Source organism: Bos taurus, chromosome 15, assembly GCF_002263795.3.
Source record: "Bos taurus isolate L1 Dominette 01449 registration number 42190680 breed Hereford chromosome 15, ARS-UCD2.0, whole genome shotgun sequence".
Lineage (NCBI taxonomy): Eukaryota > Metazoa > Chordata > Mammalia > Artiodactyla > Bovidae > Bos > Bos taurus.
The window spans coordinates 54,340,030-54,365,103 of record NC_037342.1 but is presented as its reverse complement, the minus strand read 5'-3'; the positions used below and the strand labels follow the sequence as shown (position 1 = coordinate 54,365,103).

Genomic DNA, 25,074 nt, shown 5'->3' with positions numbered 1-25,074 from the left:
GCCATGGGAAGTGGACTACATTGCTTGCTTTTAAGGATGCTTCTGGCTCTGATATTCTGTGACAGCCCTGCAAACCTTGCACAAACCTCACACAACTCACTTACATGGGCTCAGTCAGGGGGGAGAGAACAGCATCTCAGAATTGTATCAACTTCCCCAGAAATACGGTTTGTATTAATTTAGATGCTAAAACAAAAGAAAGTAAAAATCCCTGCTGATTAGTCAATTATGGGAAAAAGTTAAGTTGAACTTGGGTTAACTGTCTCATTCATTAATTCATTTATTTAAAAGTATTTGTTGAGGGTTTATTATGAGCTAGGTTCTACCAGGCACAAAGTGTACAACAGTTTTACTCAGGATGGGTGCTCTGACTGCCATGACTTTTTTGCATGCAGAAGCATCCAGTCCACCTCTTCTTTAAGTCATTTCTTTCTTTTTTAAAAAATTCATTTGGTGCATCAGGTCTTAGTTGCAGAAGGTGGGATCTTTCTTTGCATTGCAGACTCTCGAGTTGTAGCTCACAGGCTCAGTAGCTGTGACTCTCAGACTTAGTTCCCCTGCAGCATGAGGGGTCCTAGTTCCCCCACCAGGGATCAAACCTGGGTCCCCTGCATTGCAAGGCAGTTTCTCAACCACTGGACCACCAGGGAAGTCCCCTTAAGTCACTTCTTGAGGATAGCTTTTTTTTTTCTAGCCATGCAGAGCCTCTGTTTAGTAACCAGTCCACTTAAAACTGTTTGAAAACACCCTCAGAACAAAAGAGAGTTCATAACTGTCTCTGATAGCAGTCTAAGAAACAGAAAGAGGAAAAGGAAAATTTTGGCCTATTTTTTTCCCTAGGTGGAAACCAGAGCTTCTGAATCCTCCAGGTGGCCTATCTTGGTGGAAAGAGTATAAGACCAGATCTAGAGGCCTAGATTCCAGGATGAAGGCTGGTGCAGACCAGCTGTTGACCTGAGGCTGCTCGCCATTCCCACCCCGGTCTGAAGATTCATTTGTGAAAGAAAGAGTCAGGGACTCAACTGTCTGCAAGCAATTTTCGTGCTTACATAATCTTTGACACAAGAAGGGTTTTGTAAGAAGAGGGAGAGAAGCTGGGATGGTTCTGGAAAATCAAGTGGATCAGCTCCAGGGGTTCCTGGGGCAGAGAGGCAGTGAACATCAACGTAATCTGGCCCTGGATCACTCAGTCAAGGGGAAGGGTGAGTGAACACTGCCATTGGCTCAGTTCTGAGGGTTGGAAAGTCTCACTATGGGGGCCTTGGGCTGCCATGCATCCTCAGTAGCTTTCTTCAGTGGTCTCCCAAGAGCGGAGTTACTCTCTGCAGAGGGCTTGGCTGTCTCTCCTGACATTGCTTCTGAGATGTTTTAGTTCCCTGTGGTGCACTCTGGACTGGGGCCCAGGCAATGGGCATGAAGTGGCCAAACAGTGATACCTGCTGAGCTACAGCAGCTGAGCGTGGGGAAGACCATGGAGTGGTCCGGGAAGTGCCTGGGAGTCTGGTTTTTTCTTTTTTTCCCAATAGGTGGAGAATCCATGTTCCACTTGGATTCACTGGGGAAAATGACTCCTTTTACCAAAGGCATATAAAATGCTCCTACCCTAGTAGGGTGACTAACATCTCAGTTTGCCAGGGACTAAGGGATTTCCTCAAGAGGCAGGTCAGGTGGTCTGGTATTCCCATCTGTTTCAGAATTTTCCACAGTTTATTGTGATCCACACAGTCAAAGGCTTTGGCATAGTCAGTAAAGCAGAAATAGATGTTTTTCTGGAACTCTCTTGCTTTTCCCATGATCCAGCGGATGTTGGCAATTTGGTCTCTGGTTCCTCTGCCTTTTCTGAAACCAGCTTGAACATCTGGAAGTTCACGGTTCGGATATTGCTGAAGTCTGGCTTGGAGAATTTTGAGCATTACTTTACTAGCATGTGAGATGAGTGCAATTGTGTGGTAGTTTGAGCATTCTTTGGCATTGCCTTTCTTTGGGATTGGAATGAAAACTGAGCTTTTCCAGTCCGATGGCCACTGCTGAGTTTTCCAAATTTGCTGGCATATTGAGTGCAGCACTTTCACAGCATCACCTTTCAGGATTTGGAATAGCTCAACTGGAATTCCATCACCTCCACTAGCTTTGTTCGTAGTGATGCTTTCTAAGGCCCACTTGACTTCACATTCCAGGATGTCTGGCTCTAGGTGAGTGATCACACCGTCGTGATTATTTTGGTCATGAAGATCTTTTTTGTACAGTTCTTCTGTGTATTCTTGTCACCTCTTCTTAATATCTTCTGCTTCTGTTAGGTCCATACCATTTCTGTCCTTTATCGAGCCCATCTTTGCATGAAATGTTCCCTTGGTGTCTCTAATTTTCTTGAAGAGATCTCTAGTCTTTCCCATTCTGTTGTTTTCCTTTATTTCTTTGCATTGATCGCTGAGGAAGGCTTTCTTATCTCTTCTTGCTATTCTTTGGAACTCTGCATTCAGATGCTTTTATCTTTCCTTTTCTCCTTTGCTTTTCGCTTCTCTTCTTTTTACAGCTATTCGTAAGGCCTCCCCAAAAGCCATTTTGCTTTTTTGCATTTATGCAGGTCAGGAAGCAACAGTTAGAACTGGATGTGGAACAACAGACTGGTTCCAAATAGGAAAAGGAGTATGTCAAGGCTGTATATTGTCACCCTGCTTATTTAACTTCTATTCACAGTACATCATGAGAAACGCTGGGCTGGAAGAAGCACAAGCTGGAATCAAGATTGCCGGGAGAAATGTCAATAACCTCAGAGATGCAGATGACACCACCCTTATGGCAGAAAGTGAAGAGGAACTCAAAAGCCTCTTGATGAAAGTGAAAGAGGAGAGTGAAAAAGTTGGCTTAAAGCTCAACATTCAGAAAATGAAGATCGTGGCATCTGGTCCCATCACTTCATGGCAGATAGATGGGGAAACAGTGTCAGACTTTATTTTTTTGGACTCCAAAATCACTGCAGATGGTGATTGCAGCCATGAAATTAAAAGACACTTACTCCTTGGAAGGAAAGTTATGACCAACCTAGATAGCATATTCAAAAGCAGAGACATTACTTTGCCCACTAAGGTCTGTCTAGTCAAGGCTATGGTTTTTCCAGTAGTCATGTATGGATGTGAGAGTTGGACTGTGAAGAAAGCTGAGCCCCGAAGAATTGATGCTTTTGAACTGTGGTGTTGGAGAAGACTCTTGAGAGTCCCTTGGACTGCAAGGACATCCAACCAGTCCATTCAAAAGGAGATCAGCCCTGGGTGTTCTTTGGAAGGAATGATACTAAAGCTGAAACTCCAGTACTTTGGCCACCTCATGCAAAGAGTTGACTCATTGGAAAAGACTCTGATGCTGGGAGGGATTGAGGGCAGGAGGAGAAAGGGACGACAGAGGATGAGATGGCTGGATGGCATCACCGACTCGATGGACGTGAGTTTGAGTGAACTCCAGGAGTTGGTGATGGACAGAGAGGCCTGGTGTGCTGCAAATCATGGGGTCGCAAAGAGTTGGACGCGACTGAGCGACTGAACTGAACTGAACTGAAGGGATTTCCTGGGATGTGGCACTAGCAGTGCTAAAACCTGGCAGATCTGGGCAGAGCAGGATGGTTGGTCCCTGGACATGACAAAGAGACAGGATCTAAGGACAGGTCCCAGGGCGCTCATGTTAGATTGAGACAGACAGAGCCCCAGCAGCAGCTGCATGGAAAGAGGAGCTGTTCTCAGCTGAAGCAGATGGCATTTTGTAGCAGCCCTTGAGGAAAGCAGCTGTCTCTATCAATAAGACATCATAGAAAGGGAATCCTCCATGTTCCTATTAATGTCACTCAGTTATATTACTTTTTAAAAAGAACCAATGGATCTAGGGTCAGATGGTTGCTTAAAGATTTTTAATCTAGTGCCTATCTAAACATTAAAACTTCCTCTGCACCATTTTAGCTAAAAACACCCCAGCTTTGCATGCCTCTAGTTATATGGAACGGAGAAGGCAATGGCACCCCACTCCAGTACTCTTGCCTGGAAAATCCCATGGATGGAGGAGCCTGGTAGGCTTCAGTCCTTGGGGTTGCTAAGAGTCAGATACGACTGAGCAACTTCACTTTCACTTTTCACTTTCATGCATTGGAGAAGGAAATGGCAACCCACTCCAGTGTTCTTGCCTGGAGAATCCCAAGGACGGGGGAGCCTGGTGGGCTGCTGTCTATGGGGCCGCACAGAGTCAGACATGACTGAAGTGACTTAGCAGCAGTAGCAGCAGCACTTATATGGAATTTGCTCATTTTCAAGCCAGTCTTTTGCCATATGGGATGATGCTGATTGTAAGAAACTTATTTCACATGTGGGACTCCCTGCGTCCCTGGAGCTGCTCACACTGGCCCCAGTTCTTGGTATGTGTTCTACCTGTCCTTTGACAGCCCTTCAGGGGTTTATGTCCATTTCTCTTCCCCACCAGCCAGGACCAGCTTTGCAACCAATGCTCCTGAGACAACTCACCATCCTGGGCATCTTAGTTGTGCAATGAAATTCTAGGCACAAAGAAACTGTTAGGATTGAAATCCATGGTTGGAAAGAAAAAGATATGTGTTTCAGTTGACGTTTTCATGCTTGTTCTGGTTTACAGAAATGTATTGATATTTCCAGTCTGTCTGCTGATATCCAGCACTGACTCACAGTGGAAGCCATCTGCAATGGATCAAAGGGCTCCTCACCTGCTTCTACTTGGTGGGCATTCCCCCTCTGCCTGAATCCCTCTTCCTCCTTGTCTTTGTCATTTTCCTCTTAATCTACCTGTTCATCCTGGTGGGAAATGCCCTGATCCTGGTGGCCGTGGTGATAGAGCCCAGCCTCCACAAGCCCGTGTACTTCTTCCCGATCAACCTCTCAGCCCTGGACATCCTCTTCACCACAACCACTGTCCCCAAGATGCTGTCCTTATTCTTGCGTGGGGATCGCTACCTCAGCTTCTCTGCCTGCTTCCTGCAGATGTACCTCTTCCACAGCTTCTCCTGCTCTGAAGCCTTCATCCAGGTGGCCATGGCCTATGGCCGCTATGTGGCTATCTGCTGCCCACTGCATTACCCTGTGCTCATGACCCCGCAGACCAATGCTGCCCTGGCAGCCAGTGCCTGGCTCACCGCCCTCCTTCTGCCCATCCCAGCAATGGTGCAGACCTCCCACGTGACTTTTGAAAACATTGTTCACACCTATTGCTGCTTCTGTGACCACTTAGCTGTGGTCCAGGCCTCCTGCTCTGACACCAGCCCCCAGACCCTCATGGGCTTCTGCATCACCATGGTGGTGTCCTTCCTGCCCCTTCTCCTGGTGCTTCTCTCCTTTGCCCACATCCTGGCCTCAGTGCTTCACATCGGCTCCTGAGAAGGACGCTCCAAAGCCTTCTCCACCTGCAGCTCCCACCTCCTGGTGGTTGGCACCTACTACTCATCCATTGCCATAGCCTATGTGGCCCACAGGGCTGACCTGCCCCTTGACTTCCACATCGTGGGCACCGTGGTGTTTGCTATTCTCACACCTGTCCTCAACCCTCTCATCTACACGCTGAGGAACAAGGATGTCAAGACAGCCATCACCAAAATGGCATGTCCTCAGAACCTAGGGAATTCCTGGGCCCTTAATCCTTAGTTACAACTAATTCAGCTCCCTGGGCACAAATGACAGTGCCCAGTACAGAATAAACACAATAAAGATTTTTAAATGAGTTATAGCAATCCAAATTGACTTCATTTGGTTGATCAGACATCTAAAACCTGGTCCTCAAATAATAGGACTTCAAGAAGTCTTCCCACTGGTGCTACAGAATAATTGATTTTCACAATTTCCCCCAGTCATTAACATGATGAATAAAATTTGATCATTCAGTGATTCATATTAAAAATCTTTACTTGATCTGCACAGAAATAAACCAGACCTATTTGCTGCTCCCATGGTATTTATAGTTTAACTGGAGAGTCAGACCCAAAGAAATACTATAAGACAATATGACCGAGAGAAGCAACAGGGCAGGGGACTGAGGGAGCCAAGAAGTTACCATTTGCTTTAGTGTTAAAATTTTCCTGTAAGTTCTTCTATTTTTGGCATTGATATCACTTATTTGTTAGCAAATATTCATGAATCAGCAATACAGTTGGGGGAGAGGCTTGAAAAGACTGCATAAGAAAACCACTAGCTTCTCCAGTCAGGGAGCAGTAACAGGGTCTGTGTTCTTGTCCAATGGAATGGATCCATTTTCAGCTTGGATGTCCATTAAAAAGTGATGCTTCCTGCCAAGAACTGGCGGGTGGAATTTAGAGTGGCTCCACTCATCATTACCCTCACTGACCCAAGAGGGGAAATTTGTGTTTCCAGTCCTGATGACTCTGGCCTCTGTGGATTAAGCAGTCCTGATTCAACTGGAGACATAATCAGTTCAGTTCAGTTTAGTCACTCAGTCGTGTCCGACTCTTTGCGACCCCATGAACCACAGCACGCCAGGCCTCCCTGTCCATCACCATCTCCTGGAGTTCACTCAAACTCATGTCCATCAAGTCAGTGATGCCATCCAGCCATCTCATCCTCTGTTGTCCCCTTCTCCTCCTGCCCGCATTCCCTCCCAGCATCAGAGTCTTTTCCGATGAGTCAACTCTTTGCATGAGGTGGCCAAAGTACTGGAGTTTCAGCTTTAGCATCATTCCTTCCAAAGAAATCCCAGGGCTGATCTCCTTTTGAATGGACTGGTTGGATCTCCTTGCAGTCCAAGGGACTCTCAAGAGTCTTCTCCAACACCATAGTTCAAAAGCATCAATTCTTCGGTGCTCAGCTTTTTTCACAGTCCAACTCTCACATCCATACATGACTACTGGAAAAACCATAGCCTTGACTAGACAGACCTTAGTGGGCAAAGTAATGTCTCTGCTTTTCAATACGCTGTCTAGGTTGGTCATAACTTTTCTTCCAAGGAGTAAGCGTCTTTTACTTTCATGGCTGCAGTCACCATCTGCAGGGATTTTGGAGTCCCCAAAAATAACGTCTGACACTGTTTCCACTGTTTCCCCATCTATTTCCCATGAAGTGATGGGACCACATGCCATGATCTTAGTTTTCTGAATGTTGAGCTTTAAGCCAACATTTTCACTCTCCACTTTCACTTTCATCAAGAGGCTTTTGAGTTCCTCTTCACTTTCTGCGATAAGGGTGGTGTCATCTGCATCTCTGAGGTTATTGATATTTCTCCTGGCAATCTTGATTCCAGCTTGTGCTTCTTCCAGCCCAGTGTTTCTCATGATGTACTCTGCATAGAAGTTAAATAAGCAGGGTGACAATACACAGCCTTGACATACTCCTTTTCCTATTTGGAACCAGTCTATTGTTCCATGTCCAGTTCTAACTGTTGCTTCCTGACCTGCATACAGGTTTCTCAAGAGGCAGGTCAGGAGGTCTGGTATTCCCATCTCTTTCAGAATTTTCCACAGTTTATTGTGATCCACACAGTCAAAGGCTTTGGCATAGTCAATAAAGCAGAAATAGATGTTTTTCTGGAACTCTCTTGCTTTTTCGATGATCCAGCAGATGTTGGCAATTTCATCTCTGGTTCCTCTGCCTTTTCTAAAACCAGCTTGATCATCTGGAAGTTCACAGTTCACGTATTGCTGAAGCCTTGCTTGGAGAATTTTGAGCATTACTTTACTAGCATGTGAGATGAGTGCAATTGTGCGGTAGTTTGAGCATTCTTTGGCATTGCCTTTCTTTGGGATTGGAATGAAAACTGACATTTTCCAGTCCTGTGGCCACTGCTGAGTTTTCCAAATTTGCTGCCATATTGAGTGCAGCACTTTCACAGCATCATCTTTCAGGATTTGAAATAGCTCAGCTGGAATTCCATCACCTCCACTAGCTTTGTTCGTAGTGATGCTTTCTAAGGCCCACTTGACTTCACATTGCAGGATGTCTGGCTCTAGGTGAGTGATCACACCATCATGATTATTTTGGTCATGAAGATCTTTTTTGTACAGTTCTTCTGTGTATTCTTGTCACCTCTTCTTAATATCTTCTGCTTCTGTTAGGTCCATACCATTTCTGTCCTTTATCGAGCCCATCTTTGCATGAAATGTTCCCTTGGTATCTCTAATTTTCTTGAAGAGATCTCTAGTCTTTCCCATTCTGTTGTTTTCCTCTATTTCTTTGCATTGATCGCTGAGGAAGGCTTTCTTATCTCTTCTTGCTATTCTTTTGGAACTCTGCATTCAGATGTTTATATCTTTCTTTTCCTCCTTTGCTTTTTGCTTCTCTTCTTTTCACAGCTATTTGTAAGGCCTCCCCAGACAGCCATTTTGCTTTTTTGCATTTCTTTTCCATGGGGATGGTCTTGATCCCTGTCTCCTGTACAATGTCACTAACCTCCATCTGTAGTTCATCAGGCACTCTATCTATCAAATCTAGGCCCTTAAATCTATTTCTCACTTCCACTGTATAATCATAAGGGATTTGATTTAAGTCAGACCTGAATGGTCTAGTGGTTTCCCCTACTTTCTTCAATTTAAGTTTGAATTTGGCAATAAGGAGCTCATGATTTGAACCACAGTCAGTCTTGTTTTTGCTGACTGTATAGAGCTTCTCCATCTTTGGTTGCAAAGAATATAATCAATCTGATTTTGGTGTTGACCATCTGGTGATGTCCATGTGTAGAGTCTTCTCTTGTGTTCTTGGAAGAGGGTATTTTCTATGACCAGTGTGTTATCTTGGCAAAATTGTATTAGCCTTTGCCCTGCTTCATTCCATACTCCAAGGCCAGATTTGCCTGTTACTCCAGGTGTTTCTTGACTTCCTACTTTTGCATTCCAGTCCCCTATAATGAAAAGGACATCTTTGTTGGGTGTTAGTTCTAAAAGGTCTTGTAGGTCTTCATAGAACCGTTCAACTTCAGCTTCTTCAGCGTTACTGGTTGGGGCATAGACTTGGATTACTGTGATATTGAATGGTTTGCCTTGGAAACGAACAGAGATCATTCTGTCATTTTTGAGATTGCATCCAAGTACTGCATTTCGAACTCTTTTGTTGACCATGATGGCTACTCCATATCTTCTAAGGGATTCCTGCCCGCAGTAGTAGATATCATGGTCATCTGAGTTAAATTCTCCCATTCCAGTCCATTTTAGTTCTCTGATTCCTAGAATGTCGACATTCACTCTTGCCATCTCCTGTTTGACCACTTCCAATTTGCCTTGATTCATGGACCTAACATTCCAGGTTCCTATGCATTATTGCTCTTTACAGCATCGGACCTTGCTTCTATCACCAGTCACATCCACAGCTGGGTACTTTTTTTGCTTTGGCTCCGTTCTTTGATTCTTTCTGGAGTTATTTCTCCACTGATCTCCAGTAGCATATTGGGCACTTACTGACCTGGGGAGTTCCTCTTTCAGTATCCTATCATTTTGCCTATTCATACTGTTCATGGGGTTCTCAAGGCAAGAATACTGAAGTGGTTTGCCATTCCCTTCTCCAGTGGACCACATTCTGTCAGACCTCTCCACCATGACCCGCCCATCTTGGGTTGCCCCACAGGCATGGCTTAGTTTCATTGAGTTAGACAAGGCTGTGGTCCTAGTGTGATTAGATTGACTAGTTTTCTGTGATTATGGTTTCAGTGTGTCTGCCCTCTGATGCCCTCTTGCAACACCTACCATCTTACTTGGTTTTCTCTTACCTTGGACGTGGGGTATCTCTTCATGGCTGCTCCATCAAAGTGCAGCCGCTGCTCCTTACCTTGAACAAGGGGTATCTCCTCACCACCACCCCTCCTGACCTTGAACGTGGAGTGGCTCCTCTCGGCCCTCCTGCACCCACACAGCCACCACTCCTTGTATAAGTCTCACTAAATTTAAAGCTACAACTTCTGCCTGGTCATTTTAAGCTCACTGTGAGAGTAGATCAGCAGTCATAAAAAGGAGTTACCTTGTTTACAAGGGCAGTTTACTGTGATCTTCAGGAGGAAGGAAAATTGCTCTTCCATAATGGGGACTGGGAGGTTGGCACTCAGGCAAGTAAGCATTTCTTATTTCTGCCAACTCTAACTCTTAGTGGGCCATGAAAACAACCATAGCATGAAGAGGCATAGCAACCAGGGGTCCAGAACTGACATGGACGAGGATCTGGATCATGCTAGAAGGGACTCCATCTAGATCCACTGAAATGATTGAATGTGAAGGAAAAGGGGAAGGGGAGCTAGAGTGGGTGAAAGAGGAAGGAGAAGGGGAGGATTGCCTGCAGCCTTGGGACTGACTGCAGCAGCAGGGGCAGTCGTTAATTCAACTAATCTTTTTCTTGGAAATTTCCCGCGAAAATGTGGTGAGTCAGAATTCTGGAAACCCTATGTCCAAATAGAGTGAATTTGTGAAAAGTCAATGAATCTAGGACTTTCCTGGTGGTCCAGTTGCTAAGACTTTGCCTTCCAGTGCAGGGGATGTGGGTTCAATCCCTGGTGAAGTGAAGTCGCTCAGTCGTGTCCCACTCTTTGCGGCCCCATGGACTGTAGCTCGCCAGCCTCCTCTGTCCATGGCATTTTCTAGGCAAGAGTACTGGAGTGGGTTGCCATTTCCTTCTCCAATCCCTGGTGGGGGAGCCTAAAATCCCACATGCCTCACAGGCAAAAAAACAAAACATATAAAAAAGAAACAATATTATAACAAACTCAATAAAGACTTTTAAAATGGTCCATGTTAGAAAAACTTTTTAAAAAGTGAATGAATCTGAGAGGTTCAAGGGATAGACTGGAGTAGACAGTGGTCTGTCCTCTAGGAGCTGAGTGCTGGCTGCTAACAACTCCCACACATATACCCTAAGATAGAGGTGTGCTGACCCTGACCCTCATTGCTTTCCTTTTTGGGGGAAAGTGAATAAGAGAGTAGCTTTATAAGTAAAACAAATGAACTACTGGGTACTAAGCGGTCTAAGCTTCGATGCCAGCTGTTGACATCCTATAGAAGTACAGTATCTATAAAGCCAGCTGTTAGGCATCTAGAGACCCTAAGAGCCCATGAAAAGTGCATCTTCCCCTGCAGGAGATGAACATCACTAGTCCCCTGGGAAACTGAATGTATGCAGGCAGCCTCTCCCTGGGTATTGCTAGAAAATGCAAACAAAACTCCTGGAGTAATTTTCACATAATTGTGTTTCACTCCAAATACCCCATGTCTATTATCTCATTCAGTTCAGTTCAGTCACTCAGTCATGTCTGACTCTGTGACCCCATGGACCACGGCATGCCAGGCCTCCCTGTCCATCACCAACTCCTGGAGTTTACTCAAACTCATGTCCATTGAGTCAGTGATGCCATCCAACCACCTCATCCTCTTCTCCTCCTGCCTTGAATCTTTCCCATCATCAGGGTCATTTCAAATGAGTCAGTTCTTCACATCAGGTGGCCAAATATTGGAGTTCAGCTTCAACATCAGCCCTTCCAATGAATATTCAGGGCTGTTTTCTTTTAGGATGGACTGGTTGGATCTCCTTGCAGTCCAATGGACTCTCAAGAGTCTTCTCCAACACCACAGTTCAAAAGCATCAATTCTTCAGCACTCAGCTTTCTTTATAGTCCAACTCTCACATTCATACATGACTACTGGAAAAATAGTAGTAGTCAAATTGACTAATAGTCAAAATAGCCTTGACTAGATGGACCTTTGTTGACAAAGTAATGTCTCTGCTTTTTAATATGCTGTCTAGGTTGGTCATAACTTTCCTTCCAAGGAGTAAGCATCTTTTAATTTCATGGCTGCAGTCACCATCTGCAGTGATTTTGGAGCCCAAGAAAATAAAGTCTGACACTGTTTCTACTGTTTCCCTGTCTATTTGCCATGAAGTGATGGAACTAGATGCCATGATCTTAGTTTTCTGAATGTTGAGCTTTAAGCCAACTTTTTTCACTCTCCTCTTTCACTTTCATCAAGAGCCTCTTTAGTTATTCTTAGCTTTCTGCCATAAGGGTGGTGTCATCTGCATATCTGAGGTTACTGATATTTCTCCTGGCAATCTTCATTCCAGCTTGTGCTTCCTCCAGCCCAGCATTTCTCATGATGTACTCTGCATAGAAGTTAAATAAGCAGGGTGACTATATACAGCCTTGATGTATTCCTTTTCCTATTTGGAACCAGTGTGTTGTTCCATGTCCAGTTCTGTTGCTTCCTGACCTGCATTCAGATTTCTCAAAAGGCGGGTCAGGTGGTCTGGTATTCCCATCTCTTGAAGAATTTTCCACAGTTTGTGATGATCCACACAGTCAAAGGCTTTGGCATAGTCTATAAAGCAGAAATAGATGTTTCTCTGGAACTCTCTTGCTTTTTCCATGATCCAACGAATGTTGGCAATTGAATCTCTGGTTCCTCTGCCTTTTCTAAAACCAGCTTGAACATCTGGAAGTTCACAGTTCACATATTGCTGAAGCCTGGCTTGGAGAATTTTGAGCATTACTTTACTAGCGTGTGAGATGAGTGCAATTGTGCAGTAGTTTGAGCATTCATTGGTGGCTTTCTTTAGGATTAAAACAAAAACTGACCTTTTCCAGTCCTGTGGCCACTGCTGAGTTTTCCAGATTTGCTGGCTTATTGAGTGCAGCATTTTCACAGCATCATCTTTTAGGATTTGAAACAGCTCAACTGGAATTCCATCACCTCCACTAGCTTTATTCATAGTGATGCTTTCTAACGTCCACTTGACTTCACATTCCAGGATATCTGGCTCTAGGTGAGTGAGCTCACCATCGTGGTTATCTGGGTCGTGAAGATCTTTTTTGTACAGTTCTTCTGTGTATTCTTGTCACCTCTTCTTAATATCTTCTGCTTCTGTTAGATCCATACCATTTCTGTCCTTTATTCTGCTCATCTTTGCATGAAATGTTCCCTTGGTACCTCTAATTTTCTTGAAGAGATCTGTAGTCTTTCCCATTCTATTGTTTTCCTCTATTTCTTTGCACTGATCACTGAGGAAGGCTTTCATATCTCTCCTTGCTATTGTTTGGAACTCTGCATTCAAATGGGTTTATCTTTCCTTTTCCCTTTTGCTTTCACTTCTCTTCTTTTCACAGCTATTTGTAAGGTCTCCTTAGACAGCCATTTTGCTTTTTTGCATTTCTTTTCCTTTGGGATGGTCTTGATTCCTGTCCTCTGTACAATGTCATGAACCTTTGTCCAGAGTCTATCAGGCATTCTGTCTATCAGATTTATTTCTTACTTCCACTGTATAATCATAAGGGATTTGATTTAGGTCATACCTGAATGGTCTAGTGGTTTCCCCTACTTTCTTCAATTTAAATTATTTCTTTAAATCCTCTCAAAAACCCTATGAGATGGGTGATATTGTTATGTTCCATTTTATAGTTGGAGAAACTCAGACTCAGAGTTCAAGTAACTTGCCTAAAGTGACATGCTGTGCTTAGTCACTCAGTTGTGTCTGACTCTGTGACCCCGTGGATTAGCCTTCAGGCTCCTCCATCCATGGGGATTCTCCAGGCAGGAGTCCTGGGGTGGGTTGCCATGCCCTCCTCCAGAGGATCTTCCCAACCCAGAGATTGAATCCAGGTCTCCCTCATTGCAGGCAGATTTTTACTGTCTGAGCCACCAGGGAAGCCCAAGAATACTGCAGTGGGTAGCCTATCCCTTCTCTAGGAGATCTTCCCAACCATAGCCAAAATATATTAGAACTGGCATTCAAACCCAGGACCCTATTTAGACCCTCTGCCCTGATCCATATGCAGAGTACAGTTCTGGGGATGAAGTTCTGGGTCTGCCATGTAGCTTTAATACTAAACATTAGCATAAGCATCAGTAAGTCGTTTCACTTCTCTGGACCTCAGTTTCCTCCTCTTGACCTGCCTGTCTCCCTTGGCTGTTCTGGGGACCAAATGGAATAATGTCAGTAAAAGCTGCCCCATTGGTTGTAAAGTTCTGGAACCCATGAGGGCTATTAACAATGTTGTTCTCATTATCGGCAAATCTCAGAGGTAAATCCCATCTCAACATAAAGAAGTCAATCCTGGGTGAGTAGGAGGCTCAGTGCCCCAAAGGATCCCTGCCTCGAGGGAGAGTACTCCCGCAGGCCTGGCCGAAAGGGAGAGTTAGGGGTTTAATTAGCCACAGCCCATCTGCTACCAGGCTCTTCTCTGCCAGCCAGGTTGGAAGACAGATAGGGGACACCACGAAAGGCATCAAGGTAGACAGGACTTGGCAGGTGAGTGAGCTGGGGGTGACGTGCCAGAGCTCAGCAAAGACCAGAGTGTGGAGACAGGGCAAGGATGTGGGAGGGAGGGATAGAACTGAGACCAGGGATCTGGAAGACTAGCTGGACGTGCACAACAGGCAGGCACCCAGGAGCCACGTTTGCTGTTTGTTTGTGGGCTGTGGGGCCTTGGACCACATACCCTGTCCAGTCTGTGTGCTCAGAGGTGGGATTCAAATTGTCCTGGTCAAGGCCTTCCATGGGAAAGCAAGGCTGATGGCAGCAGTAACATTGGAGACACTAGCCCACTTGGAGTTTATAGTGGTTCCAGGTTCTTGTGTAGCATTGCTTAAGCATTCTCTCTGCAGGACTCAGCAACCCCAGGGGTCACAGATGAAGGAAATGAGCTGCAGTCAGGACCTGGGATGGGAATCCGGTCCTTTCTGACTCACAGTGCACACACTTGACCACTAAGGCCCTCAGGACACGCTGCAGATAAAGCCTCTGGCTGGCAGCAGGTGCTCACTAGCTGGGAGAGCCCTCTCCCTCGCCCTCTCCCTTTGGGTCATGGACCATGTGACATGCGGTCTGCCAGACACAGAGCAGACACTTGGAAAAGGGTTCATCAGATTAGAAACCCCTCAGAGTTCTTTTCCTCTAAAACCATCACTACACAGATGGGAAAACCAAGTGTTGGAGGATGGAGGGAATGAAAAGTATCCGCCAAATTGAGAAGGCATTCTGAGACTGTAAAATGAGGCAGGCAGCTCCATATGATCAATGGATCTTTTTATTATAGGGTAACTTATCAAGATCAAGCAGACAGCAATCTGGAAGCATTCATAGCTACACTATGCACCATGGAGGGGCCACTGGGACAATTTTATAGTTAATGTAGGGCATGGGGGTAAGTGTTTGGAGACAGGATATGCATTCCTAAATCGAGATTAATGAATGGATGACTGGTCTTGTGAGAGCTGGGAGTACATCACAGAAGATTTTCAGCATTGTTTGGGGACTAACAGCATAGAGGCCACATGATCCTCGTTATTAAACAATATCTGTTAACTACAAAGCCCTTGATGACAGAGAAGTGGTTTACTGCATAGTACAGTCCTGGTTAGGGTCAGTGGAAGGACAGGAGACACTGAAAGGGGCCAAGATGGCATCGGTTATGCTAACAGCCATACACCAGAGTCACAAGAAGTGAGTGGCAGAGCTGGGCCTGGAGCCAGGACTTCTGGTTGCTAAAGGCAGGGCTCTTCTACAGCAGGCTGGCTCCAGAATTACCTGTGCTCTTACCCCTCACCAACCATTGCCTTAAACAAGGGTCTTGTTCCAACCCTCAGTTTCTCATATGCTGAAGGGAACAACTACTCCCTGGCAGGGTTGGATGATGGGAGAAGATGACACACCTGAAGCAAAGCATAAGATTGGATCCTTGGTGATTCTCTATCCTTCCCTGTCCCCACCTGCACTGTAACATTATCCTAGACAATCCCAACAGGGAGGACCTGCTAGGGCAAGTTCTGTGCCCTGGGAAATAGTACCTATTAGGTCCTAGTGGCTCAGCGGTAAAGAATTCGCCTGCAATGCAGGAGACGCAGGTTCGATTCCTAGATCAGGAAGATCTCCTAGAGAAGGAAATGGCAAGCCACTCCAGTATTCTTGCCTGGGAAATCCCATGAACAAAGGAACCTGGCGGGCTACAGACCACGGAGTTGCAGAGTCGGACAGGACTGAGTGATTAAGAACAGCAACAAAAGATCCTAAGCACAGGACTGCATCACTCAGATGTAGTGCGAAATCCCAAACAAAATGAGAACCCTAACCTGCAAAATAGTGTAAGAAAGTCCAGCTAATTAGATATTTCCTAAGATCACCAGCTGAATTGTGCTTTGAAAGATAAAATGTTAAATTCTTTCCAAAAGTATTCTTGGTGCCCCTGCTTGGCTGGTGGCCCAGCATATGCCTAGTCTGCCTGTTGGACAGTCCAGCACCAGTTGGTGTGAAAAACCGCATGCCACCTCTCCTTTGGGGTCTCAGCATCCCTCTCTCCATCTGCAAAGGGGAAGGGAACTTGACTTTATGGCTCCATTAGGGCCCCTCTGGCTTCGGCTCCCTGCCTTTCTGCCCCTCCAATCCCCTGCTCTGCCTCACCCAGGACCAGCAGCCACAGATGCTTCCCCGAGGGCAGAAATGTCCAGGGCAGTGCAGTCTGCAGTCCTTCAGGTGTGAAAAAAACCTGGTGACCATACTTGTTGAACCAGGGTTCTGGTTAACTGAGAGTGAACCCTTTAACATGGAGACAATTAGGTCAGTCTCTTGCCAGGTCCTTGGTGTGACCTCTGAGATTCTCTTTCCAGGAGCACACGCACAGGACAGTTGTCCTTCCTGTGCTCATTTTAGACAAAGTAGTTGCCAGTCCCCACTTCCAAATCTAGAAGCCAGACTGTACAATACAAATCCATCACAGAGCAAACTAGTGAATTTTTTAAAGGTGGGCAAGAAGTGTGGGGTAGGGGAAATGAGTTGGAATTGAAGATTTAAAAAAACTTTTTGTTCCAGTCTGACACTCTATGATTATAGGATATGAAGGGTGTTTGTAGCTAGTCTGTTTTGCATTTGTTTTAGAAAAGAAAGAAAGTAGCTGTTGTTCCTAAGAATTTCAAGGACAGTCGCTTGATGACATCAATAGAGTTCAAACAGCAGTGATGGAGTTGTAAACATAAAACTACCGGGACTGCTCATTAGAGGCTCATCCTGAAGTAGGGATGAGCCAGAATTGCCTCAGCAGTCCCTGAGTTGACCTCAGCGCACATTTAATGAACAACCTACGGTATGAGGTTTTTCTATTTGGGCAACTACAGTTTTCAGTTCTCTGGGTCCTTTCTAGCTCTCATGACAGCTCCTTGTGTCTTCTCAGCTGATATTTGGAGGAGCCCACACCACAGTTGGCATCAAAGAGCTAAATACAACACTGGCTGGGCAGGGGCAGCCAGGAGGAAGGATGCTGACAGACCCTGAAGGAGGAGAAGATGCACCATCAGCTGGGGCTCCATCAGGAAGAGGGCAGTCCCTCTGAAGGCATGGGTCCTTCCCATCACCGAAACATGAGAGAGAGAGCACCCAGAGAACTTGGCAGGGAGAGAAACCGGCAGAGTTTCTGAACCCGGAAAATGAAAGGGGAGCCCTTCCCTGGGTAATGAGTAGCCTGGGCAAGCAGCATGCTTCAAAAAATATTGGAAAAATCAGCTCTTTCTAGTGATGTGGTAGAGTGATGTCACTTAGTAGAACTTGAAACAAGAGCAAAAGAAGAAGCAATGACGTAGGAAATCTTACGCGATCATCTAAGATCTGATGCTCAAAAGATACTGTGGGACGTGGAGCAGAGAAGGAACAGAAGCTCTTTCAAGGCACTTATCATAGCTGTAACTAGTAATTAACCATGTGATTGGCTTTTAAAAAATATTTATTTATTAATTTGTCTCTTCTGGGTCTCAGTTGCCACATAGGGAATCTTCGTTGCAGTATGTGGGACCTGGTCCCCTGACCAGGGATTAAATTCAGGCTCTCTGCATTGGGAGTACAGAGTCTTAACCACTAGACCACCAGGGAACGCCTATGTGGTTTGCTTTTAAACCTACCATCCTTCTACTAGAATTTAAGCCTTGTAAAGGCAGGGCCCTTATGCACCTTATTTACCTTCTCACAGCCTTGTGCACTGTAGGTACTTACTAAATACATTATGGAAGAAGGAAGGAGAAAATTGTGGGTTAAGATGGAAGAATGATAGCCCCAGTCCTCTAAACTCAGTCATAAATGATTTGGATTGCAATCGTAGAGTGAACTATACAGAATTCTCCTTCCAAACTTCTGTTTTATCTAGTTTCCAGATGCTCTGACTGCCTGTCTCCCTGGCATATAGCTCTCTCCCACCATGTATGCCACAGCCTGTAATGGATCAAAAGACTCTTCACCCATCTTCTACCTGGTGGGCATCCCCTCTCTACAGGACGTCTTCTTCCTCCCTGTCTTCTTCATCTTCTTGTCCTTCTACCTGCTTATCCTGGTGGGTAATGCCCTGATCTTGGTGGCCGTGGTGATAGAGCCCAGACTCCATAAGCCCATGTACTTCTTCCTGATCAACCTCTCAGCCCTGGACATCCTCTTCACCACAACCACTGTCCCAAAGATGCTATCCCTCCTCTTACCTGGGGATCACTACCTCAGCTTCTCTGCCTGCTTCCTGCAGATATACCTCTTCCACAGCTTCTCCTGCTCTGAAGCCTTCATCCTGGTCGTCATGGCCTATGACCGCTATGTGGCTATCTGCCGCCCGCTGCATTACCCTGTGCTCATGACCCCACAGACCAATGCTGCCCTGGCAGCAAGTGCCTGGCTCACCGCCCTCCTTCTGCCCATCCCAGCAGTGGTGCAGACCTCCCACATGGCTTTTGACAGCACTGTTTACATATACAACTGCTTCTGTGACCACTTAGCTGTGGTCCAGGCCTCCTGCTCTGACACCAGCCCCCAGACCCTCATGGGCTTCTGCATCGCCATGGTGATGTCCTTCCTGCCCCTTCTCCTGGTGCTTCTCTCCTATGCCCACATCCTGGCCTCAGTGCTTCGCATCGGCTCCCGAGAAGGACGCTCCAAAGCCTTCTCCACCTGCAGCTCCCACCTCCTGGCGGTTGGCACCTACTACTCATCCATTGCCATAGCCTATGTGGCCTACAGGGCTGACCTGCCCCTCGACTTCCACATCGTGGGCACCGTGGTGTTTGCTATTCTCACACCTGTCCTCAACCCTCTCATCTACACGCTGAGGAACAAGGATGTCAAAGCAGCCATCACCAAAATATCATGTCCTCAAGACCTAGGGCCTTCTGAGGACCTTTGATCCTTAGATATGGTTAATCCTGCACCCAGGATACCTGTGTGTTAAGAAGAGAGAATGCCATAAAAATTTTTTTGAAGGAAAGAATGACTTATAGCAGGACCAAAAATGCAGTATTGGAGCTTCCCTTTCCAAAATTAATGAAAAGCTAAGTAATGAAATCAATCCTTTTGTGGAAAGAAATAAGAATGTCAGATACAGTATGTAAAGCATCTTCTGAAAAGTATCAATTAGATTTTTTTAACATAATAGGTCTAAAGTAAGAATAAAGACAGCAATGCACACAAAGTAGTTATTAAGACATAGACAGACACGTAGATCAATGAAAAACAGCAGAGAGCCCAGAAACAGACCCTTGAATATATGGGCAATTGATATATAAATAACACTGTAGATCAGTGTATGATAGTATTAGAACTATCAGATATCCACATGTCAAAAGATGAAATTTGTCTCTTACCTCAAACACACAAAAATCAATCTCAACTTAAATAGGAAAGGCGGAACTATACAACTGTGTAGGAGACTATAGTCTTGATCTTGGAGAAGAAAAGTATTTCTTAAGTAAGATATTTAAAACTCTAAATGTAGAGAAAAAAAGCATAAATTTGACTGCTTTAAAATGTAAAATTTCTATTCATCCAAAGGCATCATAAACAGACTGGAAAGCCAGTCTACAGAACAAAAGAAGTCATTTCTTATGTATATCACCAACAAAAAGACTCAAGATTCATAGCCAGGATATACAGAAAATCAAATCAGTTTTTAAAACAGGTAGTCAAGCCATTAAAAAAAAATACAGCTACAGCAAAAAACTGCACTAAAGGGAATAAACAAATGTCCAATAAATATAAGAAAATGTGCTCAAGCTCTTTAGTAATAGAAGTGTAAATTACAACAGCAAATAGTTGCCACTAGAAACCAATCAGACTGGCTAAAATGCCAAAGTCTGATGATACCCGGGTTGGCTAGGATGTGGATGGATGGAGCTCTCATACATGGGGAGTGGGAATGCTAATTGGTACAGTCATTTTGGAAAATACTTTATCATTCTCTTATGATGTTGGAGACACACATATTCTATGATCTAGCAACAGCAGCATTTCCCCAGTTTGTGAAATGTTCCTAAAATGTAACACTATATGCCAATAAAACATGAAGGAATTATGTATACATGCAACAACCCAGAAGAATCTCACAGTACTGAAAGAATCACAACTCAAAAGGACACATGGGATATGATTTCAGTTGTATAAAGCTTAAAGACAGGCAAAGCTAAATACATTTTTTATCAGTGCACACAGATGTCATTAACTATGATGAAAAGAGAAGGTATATTTATTGCAAACATCAAAATCATGGTTATTTCTGCAGGGAGAGGGTTGTTCTCAGAGAGGGCTGCCGGGGGGCTTATGAGGTGTTGTCAATGTTTCATTCTCTCCTGAGTGATGGTGACATGAGTATTTTCTTTACAATAAACTATATATTTAGGCTTTATACAGTTCTGCTCTGTATGAATATTGTATCTCATTATAACCTCTGACAAGGCATCATTCCATTGGGCAGAGTTTCCGATAGTAGTTCTCAATGTTTGGTCCAAGTCTTCCCAGGGGTACAATGGATGGTGGTGGTTTCCACATCCATGGTAAGCATCAAGCTGCTGAATATCATTTTCTTCCTTTGTCCATTCATTTAAGAAGTCTTTACTGAGCATCTTGGAAGTATTAATCTATATAGTGGGCTTCCCAGGTGGTGCTAGTGGTAAAGAATCTGCCTGCCAACGCAGAAGACGTAAGAGACGTGGGTTCAATCCTTGGGCCGACAAGATCCCTTGAAGCAGGGCATGGCAACCCACTCCAGTATTCTTGCCTGAAGAATCCCATGGACAGAGGAACCTGGCGGGCTACGGTCCATAGGGTCACAAAGAGGTGGATACAACTGAAGCGACTTACCATGCATGCACACCCGCACAGTCTATACTGTAAAGGCTAAGAGACAGAGGTAATTCAGGACCATCACCGCCCTCAATTCACTCGCATGGGTGAATTGTTAGGAAGACAGACATGGGTGGAAAAAGTGTAGTGAGGTAGATGATGTTTCAGAGGGATGCACAAGGGGCAGCAAGAACCCAGGGTAATATCTAATCCAAGATATCAATAAAAATGTCTTCCATACATACTGTTAACCTATGCACTTGTTTCTGTTTATCTGAGATTCCTCATGGAGTTAACACCATGATAGATGTGAACTGATTGAATAGAAGCCCTAAACTGCTCCCGTTGGAGAAGGAGAGATTTCACTCTAGTGCTGACCAGGCAACATGGCTTCCATCCCTGGTCCAGGAAGATCCCACATGCCCCCGAGGAAACATGCAACTACTGAAGCCCATGAGCCTGGAGCCAGTGCTCCGCAACAAGAGAAGCCACAACAAGGAGAAGCCTGGGCACCATAACCAAGAGCAGCCCCTGCTCTCTGCACCTAGAGAAAGCCAGGAGTACAAAGCAACAAAGACCCAGCACAGCCAAATAAGAGAAAGAAATGGAGTTAACACTCAATTAAACCCAAAGGATTTTAACACCCAATCCCTTTCAGGAATAACACAAGTCAAAAAGGGATCAGGATGTAGTTCTCTACACTGTTAGGCTCCCCCCAACCCCCACCCAAACAGGCAGGAAGGGAAAACCATTCTCAGAATAGTGAATGGAGCAGGAAATGACATTTTCATGGCATGGGTTAAAGGGAAGAACATTTTCCTTAACAAACTGTGATAAAGGTGCAGCACTTAAGTGGAACTTAAAGCAAGGGCATTAGCAGAGAGTGAGAATTCCAGTAAATAATAATGAGTGTCTTCATACCTGATTAAAAAAAATTATATCAGTTTTTGGCCATACCACATGACATGTGGAATCTTTGTTCCCCAACCTGGGATTGAACCCATGCCCCCTCACAGTGGTAGCAAGGAGTCCTAGTCTCTAGACTGCCAGGGAAGTCCCCATCAGATCACATCAGTTGCTCAGTCATGTCTGACTCTTTGCGACCCCATGAATTGCAGCACACCAGGCCTCCCTGTCCATCACCAACTCCCAGAGTTCACCCAGACTCACATCCATCAAGTCAGTGATGCCATCCAGCCATTTCATTCTCTGTCGTCCCCTTCTCCTCCTGCCCCCAATCCCTCCCAACATCAGAGTCTTTTCCAATGAGTCACCTCTTCTCATGAGGTGGCCAAAGTACTGGAGTTTCAGCTTTAGTATCATTCCTTCCAAAGAAATCCCAGGGCTGATCTCCTTCAGAATGGACTGGTTGGATCTCCTTGTAGTCCAAGGGACTCTCAAGAGTCGTCTCCAACACCACGGTTCAAAAGCATCAATTCTTCGGTGCTCAGCCTTCTTCACAGTCCAACTCTCACATACATACATGACCACAGGAAAAACCATAGCCTTGACTAGACGAACCTTTGTTGGCAAAGTAATGTCTCTGCTTTTGAATATGCTATCTAGGTTGGTCATAACTTTCCTTCCAAGGAGGAAGCGTCTTTTAATTTCATGGCTGCAGTCACCATCTGCAGCGATTTTGGAGCCCCCCCAAAATAAAGTCTGACACTGTTTCCACTGATTCCCCATCTATTTCCCATGAAGTGATGGGACCGGATGCCATGATCTTCGTTTTCTGAATGTTGAGCTTTAAGCCAACTTTTTCACTCTCCACTTTCACTTTCATCAAGAGGCTTTTGAGTTCCTCTTCACTTTCTGCCATAAGGGTGGTGTCATCTGCATCTCTGAGGTTATTGATATTTCTCCCGGCAATCTTGATTCCAGCTTGTGTTTCTTCCAGTCCAGCGTTTCTCATGATGTACTCTGCAAATAAGTTAAATAAACAGGGTGACAATATACAGCCTTGACATACTCCTTTTCCTATTTGGAACCAGTCTGTTGTTCCATGTCCAAAGTCCCCATACCTGATTCTAAAGTCACAAATAAAACAATTCTAAGTCAAAATTATGAAAAAAGTCATTTTTTAGTGAATTCTAGCCTCCATTTCTGCTCCCTTCACCTGTTGCATCCCCCTTAAAGAAACAATTTTTATTCATTTTTGGTTTTTTTTTCCTTTCCATTTTTAACATAAGCAAAACCATATATTTATAAATATATGCATAATAAATAACATGACTATATTATTTTAAAATATGGCAATTTTGGCCATGTTTCCACTCTGTCTTAGAGGAATGGTAGCATATTATAGTATTGTTCAGGACCCTGATTTTAAAAATTTAATCAGACTTGTGGTTGCCAAGGGAGAGGGGAGGAGAGGGATAGACTGGGAGTTTGGGGTTGGTGGATGCAAACTATTATGTTTGGAATAGATAAACAAGGTCCTAAAGTATAGCACAGGGAACTGTATTCAATATCTTGAGATATTGAAGGGAAAAGAATATTTTTTTAAAAAGTATGTATAAATATATTTGTATATTGCTACAAGTTTTGTTATAAATAATTTTATGCATAGTATTCATTCAAAGAACACTGTTATTACAGATTGAATATTTAGAGAGTAACATACTAATGTAACTGAAAAATACCTTGATCTAACACTGAATTATTTTGTATTTTGTATTTACTATTATCTACTGAATTTGCTTTCACTTTTTAAGGAAATATTAATTCAGTTCAGTTCAGTCATTCAGTTGTGTCCAACTCTTTGCAATGTCATGAACCACAGCACACCAGGCCTCCCTGTCAATCACCAACTCCTGGAGTCCACACAAACCCATGTCCACTGAGTCGGTGATGCCATCCAACCATCTCATCCTCTGTCGTCCCTTTCTTCTCCTGCCCTCAATCTTTCCCAGCATCAGGGTCTTTTCAAATGAGTCAGCTCTTTGCATCAGGTGGCTGAAGTATTGGAGTTTCACCTTCAACATCAGTACTTCCAATGAACACCCAGGACTGATCTCTTTTAGGATGGACTGGTTGGATCTTCTTGCAGTCCAAGGGATTCTCGAGTCTTCTCCAACACTACAGTTCAAAAGCATCAATTCTTGGTGCTCAGCTTTCTTTATAGTCCAACTCTCACATCCATACATGACTACTGGAAAAACCATAGCCTTGACTAGACAGACCTTTGTTGGCAAAGTAATGTCTCTGCTTTTTAATATGTTATCTAGGTTGGTCATAACTTTCCTTCCAAGGAGTATGTGTCTTTTAATTTCATGGCTGCAATCATCATCTGCAGTGATTTTTGAGCCCAGAAAAATAAAGTCAGCCACTGTTTCCACTGTTACATCTTATAAATACTGAACATTTTTTTCTTCTTAATGAACATATTTTGTCATATACTGTCCTTTCCTTACCCCCTAAAATCACAGTCTATCTGTATTTTAAACTTTTTGAATCCTAAAAAATAAAAATTTAATCCGTAGTTTAAGATGGGAGTAAAAACAGCATATTTGTACACTGATGGAAATAATCCAGGAGAGAGTAAAAAAATTGGTGATACGAGGCAGAAGGGAACATTATTGAAAGGACTGGCTTCAGATAGGAGCATGAAAAGTTCATGGGAACAGACCAACTTCCTAGGCAGGGTGTGAACACAGATGCTGGTAGGTGAGTGAAGATGGGATGGAACTCTGAGTGACTTCTCTCCTCACTCGCTGTAGTGACAATGGGAATAGGTATCTATGGACTGAGAAGAGAGAATGAAAAAGACATGTAGAAGAAAAGACAAGGGAACAAAGCAGGGACATATAGGATGACTGCCTGCCAGTGTTAAGGTCCTATCTGAGTTAGGTTTATAGCCTACGGAACCTTCTTACATTAAACTCAGATAAGGTGTACTTACATCAGGAAAATATTTCCTGAAAATCAATTTCACTTTAATTTAAAAGTGTAGTGCTCATCCTGAGTCACAGGGTGCACAACTAATAGTCCTAATGATTCTTCCCAGTGGAGACTTTCAAAA

General features: G+C 44.3%; 1 protein-coding gene and 1 pseudogene across 1 annotated transcript; both read left to right on the top strand.

Annotated features, from left to right (window-relative positions):
* OR2AT2FP (olfactory receptor family 2 subfamily AT member 2F, pseudogene) lies at positions 4,722 to 5,636 on the top strand (annotated as a pseudogene).
* OR2AT2 (olfactory receptor family 2 subfamily AT member 2) lies at positions 18,154 to 19,119 on the top strand. The gene has a single exon (NM_001389911.1). It carries the CDS (start codon positions 18,154 to 18,156, stop codon positions 19,117 to 19,119), a length of 966 nt encoding a protein of 321 aa, NP_001376840.1.
* Positions 19,120 to 25,074: the final 5,955 nt, after the last annotated feature.